This window comes from Schistocerca americana, chromosome 5 (genome assembly GCF_021461395.2).
Source record: "Schistocerca americana isolate TAMUIC-IGC-003095 chromosome 5, iqSchAmer2.1, whole genome shotgun sequence".
Classification (NCBI taxonomy): Eukaryota; Metazoa; Arthropoda; class Insecta; order Orthoptera; family Acrididae; genus Schistocerca; species Schistocerca americana.
In genome coordinates this window covers 469,337,863-469,353,693 of record NC_060123.1, presented here as the reverse complement: position 1 = coordinate 469,353,693, position 15,831 = coordinate 469,337,863, and the positions used below count along the sequence as shown (strand labels likewise).

Below are 15,831 nucleotides of genomic sequence, written 5' to 3'. Positions count from 1 at the left end.
GGAATATATTGTACAATTACTTATATCAAAATACATTATTTTTCTTTGATAGTTTATCAGTATATAAACCAGATGAGTTTTCGGAAGATTCAGTTTACAGGAATCTTTAGACGATTAACAAAGCAGAACTTTCTGAAACATGTTTCAAAACTGGACCTGTTGTATTAGTTGTTGCTTACATTAACAGAAATGCGGGATTAACCATGGAGATTTTCATTCTGTCATTGCGAAACGCTGTGATATATTATTAACTTACCCCATAGCTGCCACAAGCCGTCTCATCAACATACTCGTAAGGCTAGCTGCTGTTCATTGAGGCAAGAAGTTTGATACGCAAATGAATGAAAGTTACTTTAATGATCTGATTTCGGTGTACATGGATATAATACAAGGCTCTGTTATTTTTCTGATGCAGAATGGGATATCCTGGCCGCTCCTTACCACCCGAAGAAACGTTTGCTGCAACAAACGAAATGAGAGATTAAACTACGGATTTACAGTTAAAGCAAAAATATAGAGAAAAGTTAAACACAATATTTTTCTCGGTAATCGACATGAATCTTGAGTTTTTGACATTTGTCGCCAATAGAGATCAGATATTTAGTGATACCATGGTAATACAACCGTTTCATAGGATTTTTTGGATTTTACAGGGGTGATTATAGTAACGTTGGTATAGGTTGAGATACAGGTTCCTTTAAATTCGAAACTTTCTTAAATGTTAATACTACCATGTATGTGAACGCACCGACAGTACGTATGCAAAATTATGCAACGTTTCAGCTGCTGCTGCAGATGGCCTTCCTCAGAGAGTTGTACTGAAAGTCACATTTCATTGTTTTCGAATTTCACGTTATATCAAGTGAACCCCGTGTCGTCTAGTACTGCCATTGTAACTGCTTTCCAAATGAACTAAAATTCTTGGAGTCAGTTTGATTTTTGTCACCATACGGCAACAACGCAGTCGCAGTATGGAGACGAAAGACGAATACAGAGATTGCGTGAAGAAGTTGAAGTAGCTATAACTTACGATAAATCAGATGCAGAACCATCTGACGAGTACGAGGAACTGCAATATGAAACTAGTACATAGGCGGATGTTGATGATAATGCAGTCTGTTACGAAAATAACAGTTTGTACTAGGAAAAATGACAATGAACTAAATACGTGAAGAAAACTCCGCCAAGAAACGTAAGGACGCCATCTTAAAATACTATTAATCATCTCTCAGTTGTGAGAGTTGCAACCAGAACTGCGAAATCGGTCTTAGAGTGCTCCCTATGTTCGAAAAAATATGTGGATATGCTAACGTGTACATAAAAAACAATACAGGAAAATTTGCACGGAAACGAAACGCCAAAGAGACACATGTGGCTGAAATTAAGGCTTTCGTCTGATTACTTATTTTGATTGGATTTTACCGCTGTTGACAAATGAGCACAAAACACCTATGGCACGCAAATGGTTTTGAAACTGAAAAATTTCAAACTACGGTGAGTTTGTACCGGTAGCAAGTTCCTGTTCAGACGCACACGTTTTGTTGCCATGGAACGTGAAACTATCCAAGCAAGCAAGAGATAAAGAAAGTGGAGAGACTTACACTTAGGAGTATTTGATCTGTTCCAGGCGAACTGTAGCAAGAACTACGTAGTTTCTGAATGTACTACAGTGGATGAACAGTTAGTCGCTTTCAGAGGAAAGTGCAGTTTTCGTCAGGAGCAAGCTATCTAATTATTGTCTTAAGATCCCAATGCTCTGTGATGTCAGCACCTGGTACGCCATTTTTATGGACATACATACGTCGAAAAACAGCCATACAAAATTACAAATTCGCCGCAAGATGTGGTAATTTGCCCGAGCAAAGTCAGCTGAGCGGACTGGCCTAATATAACGGCTGACGCTGCAGCTTGTCTAAAGAGCTGCTGAAGATGAAACTTACTTTAGTTGGAATTTTCGTAAAGTAAAACTGAACTTGCTCCTGAATTTGTGAAGGTGGAACAACGTGATGTAAACAGTAATTTATTTGGATTTCGCAGGGATTTGAAGTCATCTCGTATATGTCAAAAACGAACAAGAACGTGATACTTCTTTCATCTACGCACTTCGATAATGAAATAACAGTGCACGAGAGAAAAAGTAACCTGAGAGTATCACAATGTACAGTTCCACAAAACAGGAATCGATACATTGGATGGAACGTGTGCCACCTTCACCAGTTGAAGAAAAGCAAGACACTTCTCCTGCGTAATATTTTTTCATATCCTGGATATTTCTGGAATAAATGCTCAATTAATATTTATCATAAATAATGAGACCGAGGCCAGAAGCTTGTTCCTGTGTGAACTAGTACTTCACCTATTACAAACAGCTTCACACAAGAGAGCAACGACCACGTCCCTACCCCAGTCCAGGAAACAAAATGTGGCCAAGATGAGAACAGAAGACGATGTAAACCAAAGAACTTTAGTTTAAAGTCCATGGCTTGTAAGCAGAAATATAGACTATGAAAGAAACAAGAAGGGAAGATGTACAAATGCCCAAGAAGTGAAGACAAGGAAACATGAAGTTTCAGTGCGAAGCACACAAAAAATATGTCTGAGTCATTTGGTTGCACTATTTAATGATTCTGTCGATAAAGAACAAGCTCATGTTTAGAACTGAAACGTAAAACGAAGTAGAAAACACTGAAACTTAGGAGAACAAAGATATATACTGGTGGAAGAGTTTAATACCTCAATACAATAGCAATACAACATAGATTTTTTGCGCTGTAGCATTATTTAGGCACTTACGCCTTGGTGTGTTTCCAATGACCTGCGCCAGTACTAATATTGTAATGTAGGCCGTATCAAACAGATTCATCCGATTTGGCTCGTCTATATTTCTGAAACTAATAAACATAAACAATGAATTTTGTTTTTTGATGAACGGAAAACTCAATAAGTTTTTTTTAATACCTTTTCATAGGTGTTCAATATGCCCCCCTTGAGATGCACGGCATACGTGAATGCGATATTCAAATTGTTTCCACTCTACAGCGAGCATGTCTTGAGTTACAGCTTCCACAGCTGCTGTTAGGCGATGTTTCAGTTCATTCATTGTTGCTGGTAACGTGGGCACATAAACAGAGTCTTTTACAAACCCCCACAAGAAATAATCACATACAGTCAGGTCCGGTAACCTTAGAGGCCAATAATGTAAGGCTGTACCATTGGCCCAGAGTGACCGATCCATCCTTCAGTAATCCTTTGTTTTAAAAATTCCCGCACTTCCAGATGCCAGTGTGGTGGTGCCCCATCCTGTTGGTAAATGAAGTCCTTCGAATTAGTCTCCAACTGCGGGAAAAGAGCGTTCTCGGGCATATAGAGGTATGTGTTTCCTGTAACAGCGTCCTCGGCAAAGAAAAATGGAAGCTACACCTTTTACAGTGAAACTGCATTAATCACATTAAATTTTGTAAAGTCCCTCTCATGGTGTACAACTTCGTGTGGTTGTTCCATACCCCATATCCTCACATTATGACGGTTCATCTTTCCATTTAAATGGAATGTTGCTACGTCACTAAACACTAAGCGTGGAAGAAAACTGTCATCCTCCATCTTGTCGAGAATGAAATTACAGAGCTCCACACTTGTTGTTTTCCACCTTCATGAAGAGCTTGCAGAAGCTGAGCTTTGTATAGTTCCACATGTAAACATCGACGCAACACATGCCAAACGGACATCGGGGGAATGTTGAGCTGTCGAGCTGCACGGCCAACGGATTTCTGCGGGCTTCTTGTGAAACTATGGCGGATGCGCTCGGCGTCTGTGTCAGACACTCAGGGACGGCCCGGCGATTTGCCATTACACAAACAACCTATTTCTCGGAGTTGTTCATGCCAGCGCCTAAAGCTCTGTGCTGTAGGAGGATCCGCATAATACCTATTACGAAAGTCACGCTGAACAGTTATTACTGACCCGCAGTGTGCAAAACGTAGAACACAAAACGCTTTCTGTTGTGTCGACACTATTTTTACAAGAACTGAAGTGGGTGCACACTGGTTCTACCTAGAGAGAACCATGTAAAAATCGAGAGTTTTCTCTGTAGAACAGTACGTTGTTCACGCACTCATCTCAAATAACGTAATAGGTATGATTTTTTTTAAAAAAAATCTGATAATTCTTTTTGATATGCCAGACCGTTAGGTTAAACTGCATGACATTGTAGTTTATATTTGCAAATAAAAATGTCTATTAAAGAAAACCAATCCTTTAGAGGCCGAAAACTGTAGCCATAAGAAAGCCATTTGGCAGCCAATGTGCAGTGTTTCACTAATATCACAATAAATGACAAAGTTCATTTGCTTCACTTATTAGCCTGCCGCTGTGGCCGAGTGGTTCTAGGCGCTTCAGTCCGGAACCACGCTGCTGCTATGTCGCAAGTTCGAATCCTGCCTCGAGCATGAAAGTGTGTGACGTCCTCAGGTTAGTTAGGTTTAAGTAGGTCTAAGTCAAGGGGACTGATGACCTCAGATGATAAGTCCCGTAGTGCTTGGAGGCATTTGAATCATTTTTTTCACTTATTACGGTGGCATCATCCAGAAACAGCGGTGCCACTCCAGAGTCGGCAACGCGAATTGATACCAAGGACATTAGCGAGGGTTGACTGCTATCCGCGACGACGTATGGGTCAAGGCTCTCCCACAGCACTGCGTTGGCCTCGTACTGAGGTCAGTCTAGTGTTCAGCATGCAAGAGCTCTGCCCAATTCGAGATCACAGCTGCAGCAGTCAACATCTTCGTATGGAACAGTGACAGTTAAAGTTGCAGATGAATTTGTACTGTTGTAAATGTCGAATACTGTACCTCAAGAGAACAGTTTGTTACACAGCGCATCAAGCGATGCTTTCATAGTCGATGACAGTGCTGTAAATTATCAAGCACATCTGAGGTAAAAGAACTGTGTCAAGGTTAAGTAAATCTTTTATTCATTTATGTAATAAAGTAAACAAACATTTCATCTGTTGTTGTTCAAAAGGAACCATCTCCTAGAGCACTCAAAGAAGCCACTGTTGTGGCTTATTGTATTGGGTAGGTGCAAAAGTTCGTAGCGTTTTTCCACAAGTTTAAACAGATACACATAACTGCAGACGCTGGGGTAGCTTTTTGATTCCGTGACTGTAGACATCACGTGTTATTTAGGCGAAGAAATCGACGAGCCATGTTCGGAGCTAATTTTCATCCCGAAAGGATCCTTCTTGGCTTACTCGACAGAGATCGGAGAAGGCGAAAATCTGGGAGCACAACATCATGTGAATAAGGTGGGTGAGGAATGCCTTTGCAATCCGACTCCTGTGTAGCGTTTTCTGTCAGTCTAGAAGAATGCGGGCAGGCATTAGTGTGGGATAGTATCACTTCATCTAGTCTTACAGCTCGTTGTTCTTGGATTGTGTCTGAAAGAGGTCTCAGTTGTTGACAATAAATGCCAGCAGTGGTGATTACACCTCAGGGAAGCAAATCGTAGTACACCACATCGGGGTTGATCCGCCAGATGCAGAAGATTATCTTTTGCGGATGCACGCAAGCCTTCCTAATGGGAGTTGCTGTTTTGTTTGGGGTTAAACACTCGTTTTTCTTCTAATGTTTGCATAAATTTACCATTTCTCGTTACCATGGGGGATACAGGATAGGAATGTTCGGCGTTATTCCCGAGTCAATTGATAATGAGTAAGCAGAGATGCAAATTTGTCCAACTGCTGATTTTTGTGATTTTGGGTTAGAGCATGCGGTACCCATACACCCGATTTTCGAACCTTCCCCAATGGATGCCGATGTGACATGATCGTGGAACGATCACGGCTCGTGACATTTGCCGGTTATCGAGTGCATTGATGTGGATCATTGTGGATTAATGCGTTTAAACGATCTTCATTATACCCCGAATGTCATCCTGAACGTGGAGAGTCGCTAATGTCAAACCGATCCTCTTTAAAGCTAGCCGTGAGATGACCAATGGCATTATCACCATACACGACGCAAATGTTTCTGGCTGCCTCCTCTTATGTCACCTCGCTACTGAACTCAAACAGAAGAATATGTTGGAAATATTCCTGTTTCTCCACGTAGCACTCCATTTTATAGCGTCCACAGCCCCATTAACTATCTCCAAATGAGAAAATGACAATGTGAGAACTGAAATAGCAACAGTCAACCACAAATAGAAAATGATAGTCTATAAATAAACCCATAGCAACCGGAATACTAGCTTGCAAAACAAAAACGCCACCAACTTATGCGTAACTTAATAGTTTCTTCTGATCACAACAACCACTCTTTTTATCACGTCACCTGACGGAGACGTTACAACTCACAACACCGCAAAATGATTCGCGAAAACATCAGAGTCCCACACTTCTTTCGTTAAACTGTAGCTTTTGCTTACGCTGCTACATACCGCCCAGAAACTAACAAGGGGACCGTGCCTATCCGTCATTACCGATTTCGTCCAAATTTATATGTGGATCTTGGCCAGAAACAAAAGTGACAGAAATGAGAGCTACAGATGGTCAAGCGTTTGGGAAAAATAAATTGCCGCGGGTCGAGCGAGGCGTGGGCCATTTTGTGTTAGCGTAGTTTCCAGGCAGTGTTTGGCACAGCGGGAAGATAGTCTGAAGTTCGTTCGGTCGAATCCGAGTGCGGAAAGCTTTTTTACTTTCAATTTTTACGTTACTTACACTGCAAATAAACCGAAGTAATGCTCAATGTACTGTTATTATTAATTTTTTCATTAAAGGCGTGAAAAGCAAAAGCAAAGAAAAATTTGGAATCGCAAATAAATTTACTAGAAAGTATTGTACTTACAGCATTTACGATGATTGCGCAAATAGCTTTCCAAGAAGGGATTAATTAATCTGTAAAAGAGATCGTATTCCGTTAGGATCATTTTGACCTTCGAACAGCTCCGGGAGCTAATCCAGACCTGCGATGTCTGTTTTTATCGTCAGGTAAATGATTTGATCAAAAAGCTTCAAAACTGCTTTTTCTCATCGAGAGACAAAATGCAATCACATCCCGAGAAGACTACATTAAATTACATTTTACTGTACATCACAAGCTATCCTCGGCAATATTTGGCTAAATGATAGTTTACGCTTGGTTAACTGCGAAACTTTGATAAAGGTAAACCAAGTTTTTTTTCTATATTAACTTTAAAAAACCAAGAAATTGTAAAAATTCGGTCTTTCGAATGTTAAAAAGATCCCAAGAAAATTACTGCTTACCAAGTTTTTGCGATGAATATCACGCGAACAAGTGTAAATCATCATCTGTAAAATAACAAAAGTGTCTAATTTTACTTACGAAGTTCTCGTATACGCCTTAGAATCCCTTCCTGCAATTTTATTTGCAATCCAAAATTTTCGTTTGCCTTTCATCTTCCTGCTTTTTATTAAAATACTAATAAATAAAATATCCTGCACATTAGTTCGGTTTATTGCTTGTGCAAGTAACGCAGAAATTGAAAGTAAGGTAAGTTCCAGCATACCGACTCGACACCACGACCCTCTGATTACCCTTCTGCACCGTTTCCACTGCGCCAACAGCCGCTTGGAAACAACGCTAACATTAATGCCTCAAGCGCCGCCCGACCTGCGCTAGAAATGCTACTTTTTTCTAGATGCTTAGCCATCTGGAGCTTCCGCTTCAGTGATTCACTTCTGGCCAAGTGCTGTATGTAACAGAAATCTGGACAAAATCGGTGACGACGGGCAGGAGCGGTTGCCTTCCAAGATGAACGACTTGTCTGCACGATACTCACACGCAGTCGTCACTCGTCCATCTCCCTGCACGAACTTCACTGTCTTCCAGGACGAAATGTCCTTTCTCATCCCGAAACAACTCTCATTCAACCCTTCTATCCTGTGTATTCCCATCTGTCTAGCCTGTCATTGGCCGCTTCTTTTCACTGCCTACTTCCAGCCGTGCCGTCACAAGTCGCCTACCTTAACACAATATAAAATTTACTTTAAAGTTAAATGTTTATTTGTTGTAAAGGAGTGGGACTATAAGTTAAATGTTGTTTTTTACTCTACAATATCAAAGCCGTAGTCACAGTACACAGAACTTTTCTTTAAAAGAAAGGATAACATTACTGGTTTCAATGAATTGTCATTTTCAAATGTAAAACATCAGTTGGAGAATATATAATGGGAAATGTGATCATACATCTGACAACAATTACGAAAAATAATGAGACCAGGCAACCGAGGCAACGGTGGCACAACCAAGTCACTATAAGTTATGCCCAAGTTTGCCCAAACGTTCATTCCATATCCTAATGCACAATGTATAAAAGCTACACCACGGTAAATATTGTCAAAGGTTCTTCCAATGTGTCCTGCTGTGACACAACGATCGTATGGCTGATATAAATTCAGAAGTCTGAAAATTATTATTTTTTTTCTTTGTTGTATTTCGATCCCTCCCCCCCCCCCCCCCCCCCCCCCCAGAGGGAGGGGCGGGCTGGCAGCAGCATAATAGGCCGCTCTGCAGCCTACAGAAAAGTTATAAAACAGAATTAGTAGATATCATAACAATAAAAGCAATTTTTCGTGATGCGGGGTACCTAAGTGCGATGCCCACTTTTGCTCTGCCTTGCTCAGTATTGACTCCAGTGCAGCAATTGAATCGCTTATTTCAGAATTGGCAAAAGTCCCTCTCATGACATTTCGTGCTATGTTGATTTCAGTGTTCTTTAGCGGCAGACTCATCGCTGAGTCTGGAAAGGACATCCGCGTTTTATCAAATAGCTGAAATATATAGCGGAGAAATTCTCTTTGGTTTCAAAAGAGTCCCATGACCGGGACATATGGAGTCTTTGCCCTCAACAGTTCTGAACGATAATTTCATGTACTCTACTGAGAAGCCATAATTCTCAGAAAAGGCGGGAAAAAGATATAAGTAATGCATCTAAGGTTTGTTTTGAAGTCATTATTGTAGAGCAAGCAGTAAGATTTGATACTGTGTCCTCATAGTGTCTGATATTCTATTAATGTGAGTGAGTCTGATCGTGAAGTTGAACCTATCCATGAGAAAAAGAGGAGGAAAAGTGTATGTCATCCTGAGCAGTATGAACGAAATATAATTAAAACTGCTGAACTAAAGAGACTGGAGCACACCAATTACCGCAGTAAGCTAATACCAGAAAAATCTCTGGGACAACCTTGTATATGCTGTTCTATGTGTTTTGAATGCATTTGTCAAGGTGATCAGTTATCAATTCGTCACACGTTTTCTGAATCTTAGTAGTAAAGATGAACAAGATCTTTGCCTTCAGAGCCTAATACGGGCAGAAAGAGTGAAAGATCATAGACCAAGGGAAGTAAAAAGTCCAAAGGCAAATTCTTTCATTGAATTATGGGAACAAATCGTATCCAAATTTGCAGACAAGCATTTGCAGCTGGCGAAAAAGTGGGAAGAATAATACTGCTACTTTTGCTTGGAAAAATCGCTAAAGAGAAATGAGGAACGTCAAAGAGCGGTACTTTAACATTAGAGCTGGAAACTGCCAAATTTCGTGAGCACATGTCATCATTTCCGACGAAAGAGTGTCATTATGCTGGTAAAGTGTACCTCTATTAAGTGCAAGCGAAACCCATTTCTCCGATCAAATACGAATAATATGTGAATGTTTAGGCAGGGTTTTTACCTTCATTTCGGAAGACCACAGGCAGACTCGTGGTGTGAATGTGACCACTTAATAATGGAAATTAAAAACAAAATTTTGAATTAGGCATCTCGATGGACTGCGGTTTGTGATTTAATGGTGCACAAGAGAAAAATCAAGGAAATTTATACTGCTTTGAATGTAAGTGAAAGGCTGTCCAAAGAAAATAAACATATTTTGAGTCTGAGCTACGATTTAATGCGGAATCTTCATCTAACAAGAGTATATGTTCAAGACCTATTTTATCTACCGAAGCTGACGGTTAATGTTTTCGGCATTCACAATTTGAAAGACAATGCGGCATTTTGTTACCTTTATCACGAAGGTGGTGCCCAAAGAGGTCCTAACGATGTGTGATCTTTCTTGTATCACTCCCTCACTACGTGCATCGCCAAGAACATAAAAATTATTAATCTGTTTTGCGATTACTGCCCAGCGCAAAACAAAAATCACTGTTTAATAAGAATGTGTTAAGCTTTTGTAGATACTGGAAAATTTCAGGAAAAGAGGTGTTCTTTTCTGTCAGGGGACACTCTTTCTTACCGTCTGATAGAGCTTTTGGTACAATCAAGAGATCATTGCTAAGAACTGACAGAGTGTATACTATTATGGATTACATTGAAATGATCACATCATCGAGTGCAAGTCAACAATCATCTGTAAAGGTTATTTCAGCAGATGAAATCTTGGACTTTAAGGAGTGGTGGACGAGACTAAACAAGAGGACAACTCATTCGCTAGAGACAGATACTAACGGAATTTAAAGTAGTATTCATTGTTTCAACATTTCATCACTTTACCTTCAGTGATGAAGTATTTGGGACTGTAGCAGACTAAGTATGATCAATGGTTTATATACCCGCACATTCAAATTAGGACTACCTGAAATTTCTCATCCAACGTCAACATCCCAGCTGTTCGGGCCTATTCAGATGACTGCATTCCTATCAGCTCAAAGAAGATGTTAGATATAAAGAAGTCGGCTGCTTACATAGTCCAGAAAGAATACCTCTTTGAATTCTGGAATGCTGTTCGTCAGTGGCCAACTGCTGCGCGAGCACCAAAAACAGAAGATGTGTGGTTTGTGATTTTCAATATTGATAAATAGTTGGTTTTCATGAACAGATACTGTGAATTCTTTAAACACTGCCTCGAAAATGTACTTACAAATTCATTAAACGATTTGGCTATGTGATTTAAAGGTTTTAAGATTTTTATTTCTCAGTTATTTAAGAAAAGCCCTACGTCCAAGAGAAATATTCAGCTCTTGTCAATAAATAGACACAATATTTGAGTACATAATACGTCAGAATAATTATTCATGCTATATATCTCACATGGTCACGGCGTATGATAAAGAAATTGGTATATAAAATACTAAAACAGTTTTTTCCGTCTTTCTCAAAACAATGTGAGGAGGACATAGGGCCATTCTGAAGTAAGCAATTAGATTATTTGTGTTGCACAGTAGCAAAAGAAGTTCAGTTGAATGATCCAAAATCCAAGCTAAGGTTTTGATGGCAGTTGTCACAGACGTAGACTTAAATCCCCAAATGGTGCTGCCAGCCACTTCTTTTGATACGGGGAAGGTCCTTGATATTGAAATAATTACTAGGTTGTGTGAAATCTGTAGCAGAAATGCCACGTGCAAAAAAGAATATAATGATTCCAGTGGAGGTATGGGAATGGCTGGTGCTGTTAACGTTTTCAGAAGGTCTAGGCAGTCAAGAGCTCTCCTGTATACAGTCTCTCTTGGGGATGGGTACAGTAAGGCTTGTCAGAAAATGCTAGAAGGAATTGGGTCTATAGTCATCATTGATAAACTGCATTGTATAGGGTACGTACAGAAAAGAGTAGGATCACGAATTTTGAAAACAAAAACGGGGAAAATATTTTGTTGGTAAAGATGGCCTTAGAAATGTGGAATATGCAGGATCTAGAAATACTGAGAAGACCTATTCGGGCTATATCTTTTATAAAATCTCAATGAGTGCGAAACCACAACATCACCTTGGCCACAGAGGCTCGGCAGCTTGTGCAAATTCGGTAACCCAGATATAGCTTCCAGTTATATGCATAAACTTTCAATTCCAGAAACCTTCCTATTGCTGTCAAACCAATTTTCAAAGACCTTAGCCAACAGGAGCTCTTGGAAAAGGATCACCATGGTACAACTCAGTAGGGTTCCCGGGTTCGATTCCCGGCGGGGTCAGGGATTTTCTCTGCCTCGTGATGGCTGGGTGTTGTGTGCTGTCCTTAGGTTAGTTGGGTTTAAGTAGTTCTAAGTTCTAGGGGACTTATGACCACAGCAGTTGAGTCCCACAGTGCTCAGAGCCATTTGAACCATACAACTCAGTATCTGTGGGGAAGTTTGAAATCTGTTATCTGGACAAGACTGCTAAAACTGAAAAAGAAAACCTAAAGTTTTTGTTCATGACGGAGTGGTATGCTTCAATGCTGTTGTGTTAAGGAAAGGATAGTATCAATACTGAAGGGGACTGAAAAACATCGACGTGAACTGTATCTGCTACGCTCATATATTTGAATGAAATGCTACCAAGGAGCCTGAATTAGCAGAACATCAAAGAAAAGAAGGTGAAAAGGAAGAATCTGAGCCACAGTGTAGTCCTGGAATGTTTTAGAAGTGTATGTGTATTGTTATGTACATTAGTCTCTTGTATATAAAATTTTAAAATAGTTTTTCTCAAAACTACAATTTTTGAAATTCTGTTACACTTTCCTCATAACCTAACATTGATAGGGAGATCAAACTTTCAGTATCTCTTGTTAATAAAATAACGATTAATCAGATACAAAAGGGACTTGTAGTGACTTAAAGAAAAACTTTTCAAGTTCCAAGGTGTTTAAAGGAGTTGTAATTGTTCTCTTTTAGAACAAAGAAGCATTACTCATGCCATACATAAAATACAGTAACTAACTTTTCATCAGTATTCTGTAAACGTTTTGCGTCTTTATCTCTAACAGTTTCTTCAGTAAATGTACCTCGGATATGCCCATTTTAACATTGATTCCTGATGGAGGTTTCTTCACGACTGGTCCCCTTGAACCAATTCCAGGTGCAATACTGTCACAATTATATGTATAGAGAACTAAAAGTCTTCAGATTTCCAACACACACACACACACACACACACACACACACACACACACACACTCAGCATAGTCATATATAACTTTTTTCCCCAAAATAAATTTAAGATAGTCTCTAAGCTACTAGGTGAATGCCGAAGTAAATTCTCTTCAAAGTATACCAAATTTGTAGTCTGTTTGCCCCTCCTTAAAAGTTTACCTTTTTCAGCAGGATGTGAAAGAAGCAAATAAAGCAAAAGTAATGTCATACAGCATAAAATAGTACGTCACTAAGGCCCGGCTAACTGGCAAAAAGAACACTCCTCGATGCAGTGCACACCTATTGACTGCAACTAGAGTTGTAAAACAAACATAGGCATCCGCACTCTATAAGTAAGTGTAGACTAGGATAGTTTCCCTAGTAGCTTTGGTCACTTAAGGTCGTACCCGCACTGCCGGTATGTTGGGTGTGTTGCATACCTATCGGGCCTATCTTCGCGAGGATTACTTTCTTTATATATGAGACCAGTATCTTACTACATTCCTCTGAAACGCGGAAGCGGTGAACCGCCTGGAAATTGAATGAGAATATATAAAAGGCCGAGAAACCTACGGAACATTTTTATTCTACATAGTTATCCTCTTGTCCGTCATTTATTAATAAACAGCATTTGCAGAAAAACTGAAACCGTCAGTGGATAATTCATGTTTTATTCTAAAATAGTTGACTTGCAATGGATGATGTATTAAAAATAAAGGAAACAATACACATTTATCACATAATTCGAAAAGACGCATTTTCCGCAAGAAAAATAAAAAAAGACAAAAATATTTCAAACATCGCCTCAATACTTCATCGAAATGAAGTAAAACATTTTTCTGTTATTCGTAAACAGCTTTCACATTTATCAGTAATAACAGGGAACTCTTGCCTTTGATCATGGTGAAGGATGTTCTACTGAGTACGAAATAATAACAACAGTCATATATATTCTTTATGTTTGTGCATGTAAACTGTATTTCCCGCAGAAGTCATTGCTTTGGCTACATAGAATCGCTACTATTTTTATTACTTATAAAATGCAATTTATATTCTGTAAATATGAATAATATATAGTTGACAAACACTGAATGATGTGCGATTCTAGGTATGTGAAAAACAGTTAACCAAGTAAACAAGGAAACAAAGGGAGATCTTCGGCTCCCATTTTCTCTCTTACCCATTCGTTTATGTTCCTTTCCCTACCAGTGCTACCGGTAATTCTGCCTAACTAAATTACCACCAGAAGCTAAAATATTGAACTTGACAAAGGCTCACATTTTGGTTCGTTGTACTGCTTTTTGCTCAGCGACATAGCAACAAAGCAAACTTGTGGACGTTCGAAGGTTTGAACTTGTATGACAAAGTAAAAGAATGTGTTATGTTTCTGTGTGTTTGAACAAAAAAGAGGATAATTATTATATGCATAATAAGTGCACCTGAATTTCCATAATTTAACCTTCAAACACCGCTACTGATACAGCTTTAAAACCAAATGATAGCGTTACAGCTTCAAAACCAAATGATGACGACTTCAGTTTGATACTTACGCGGCAGTTTCTGTGCTATCCTCGTCAGGATCCAGAAAACGGCAGTTGTAGAAGTCACCTGCAGAAATTCGTATCTCGAAATCGGGCTCCTTATCCGAGGCCTCCCTGGAAGAACAGTTGAACCACGGTCGGCCACTGGTCTCCCGGCCGGGAAACCCCCGAATCAGCGCGTGGTGCAGCTGCTGCTCCGTGCCCACGACCTCCAGGTTCACCTCATCGTAGGCCAGAAAAGCGCAAGAAAACGGCTCTCCCACAATCTGCGTCAGCTTGAATCTGTAAGTCGACGGAGAGAAGACTCTTCTCTGTTCTAACTCACAAATGACTATCGGGTAACGGGGAAACCTGAGGTAGAGAGTGTTGTCAAGGTCACGGACTCGACATTTAAACGGCGCGTCTTCGTGCGGCCGCTGCACGATAAGGTGGAAAAAATCATCCGGTAAATCCGAATCGAACAGACAAATAACTGAGCTTCCAATGAAGATTCGCACGTGCTCCTCGGTTATCCAGTACGGCTGCTCGAAGACTGTCTGAAATTCTGGTACACTCTCCCGAAATAATGCACTACTGTTTAAGTTATCGCTTTGTTCGAAGTTGCACACGTAACTGGCCAGCTGGTAAGGGGAGCCTCTCACCAACCGAGCTCCGAGTCTGAAACCGGCTTCCGTGCCGTTAGTCACATCGCAGTCAGTGTCGATGAAGCAGGTCAGAGGCGGTGCTTTAGCCGTGTAGAAGACCACGACGTCGTCGGCCCTGCAGGGCGGTTTGCCGCGCTCCGCCAGTGCAGTGCCCACTCTGGAGGCAGCCCACAGCAGCAGTAGGACGGGCAGCCGGTTTGCCGCGTGTCTCGTTGTCCGCATGGCGTAGACTGACAGCCGTGCAGGGCCCCCCGTTCCAGCTGTAGCAGCAGACCCCGTGTGGGCGGCGACGCGGGCGCCATCCGCCCCACCTGGAGCGTGACTTCCGGATCTCGCACGTCCGGCCGATTTTCCGCAGTTTCTGCCGCCGCCCGCTCTGCGCTAGTCCTAAACGGCACCACACCACCTCCATTCGTTAAAACTGATGGAGCTCATGTAGACATAAAGCTGTAGACACCTACAGCAGCTCAACAAATGAAAACTGTCACAAACTTAAAAAGAAAAGTCCAGTTTGGAATTCCAAGCATGATAATAACAAGTTTGTTTCTACATCTACATCCTTACTCCGCGAGCCACCTGACGGTGTGTGGCGCAGGGTACCTTGAGTACCTCTATCGGTTCTCCCTTCTATTCCAGTCTCGCATTGTTCGTGGAAAGAAGGATTGTCGGTATGCCTCTGTGAGGGCTCTAATCTCTCCCATTTTATCCTCATGGTCTCCCCGCGAGATATACGTAGGAGGGAGCAATATACTGCTCGACTCCTCGGTGAAGGTATCTTCTCGAATCTTCAACAAAAGCCCGTACCGAGCTA

At 40.7% G+C, this 15,831-nt stretch overlaps 1 protein-coding gene across 1 annotated transcript; it reads right to left on the bottom strand.

Moving 5' to 3' along the window:
* Positions 1 to 338: 338 nt before the first annotated feature.
* Positions 339 to 15,284, bottom strand: LOC124615989. The gene is made up of 2 exons (XM_047144198.1): positions 14,386 to 15,284; positions 339 to 459 (listed from the first exon to the last, which is right to left on the bottom strand). The coding sequence occupies exons 1-2, from the start codon at positions 15,240 to 15,242 to the stop codon at positions 438 to 440; spliced, it is 879 nt and encodes a 292-aa protein (XP_047000154.1). The 5' UTR covers positions 15,243 to 15,284; the 3' UTR covers positions 339 to 437.
* Positions 15,285 to 15,831: the final 547 nt, after the last annotated feature.

Coding starts and splice junctions, on each gene's coding strand:
- LOC124615989 (XM_047144198.1), bottom strand. CDS start 15,242: ATGCGGACAACGAGACACGCGGCAAACCGGCTGCCCGTCCTACTGCTG. Junction 460..14,385: donor GATAGCACAGAAACTGCCGC/GTAAGTATCAAA, acceptor CGTTTGTTGCAG/CAAACGTTTCTTCGGGTGGT.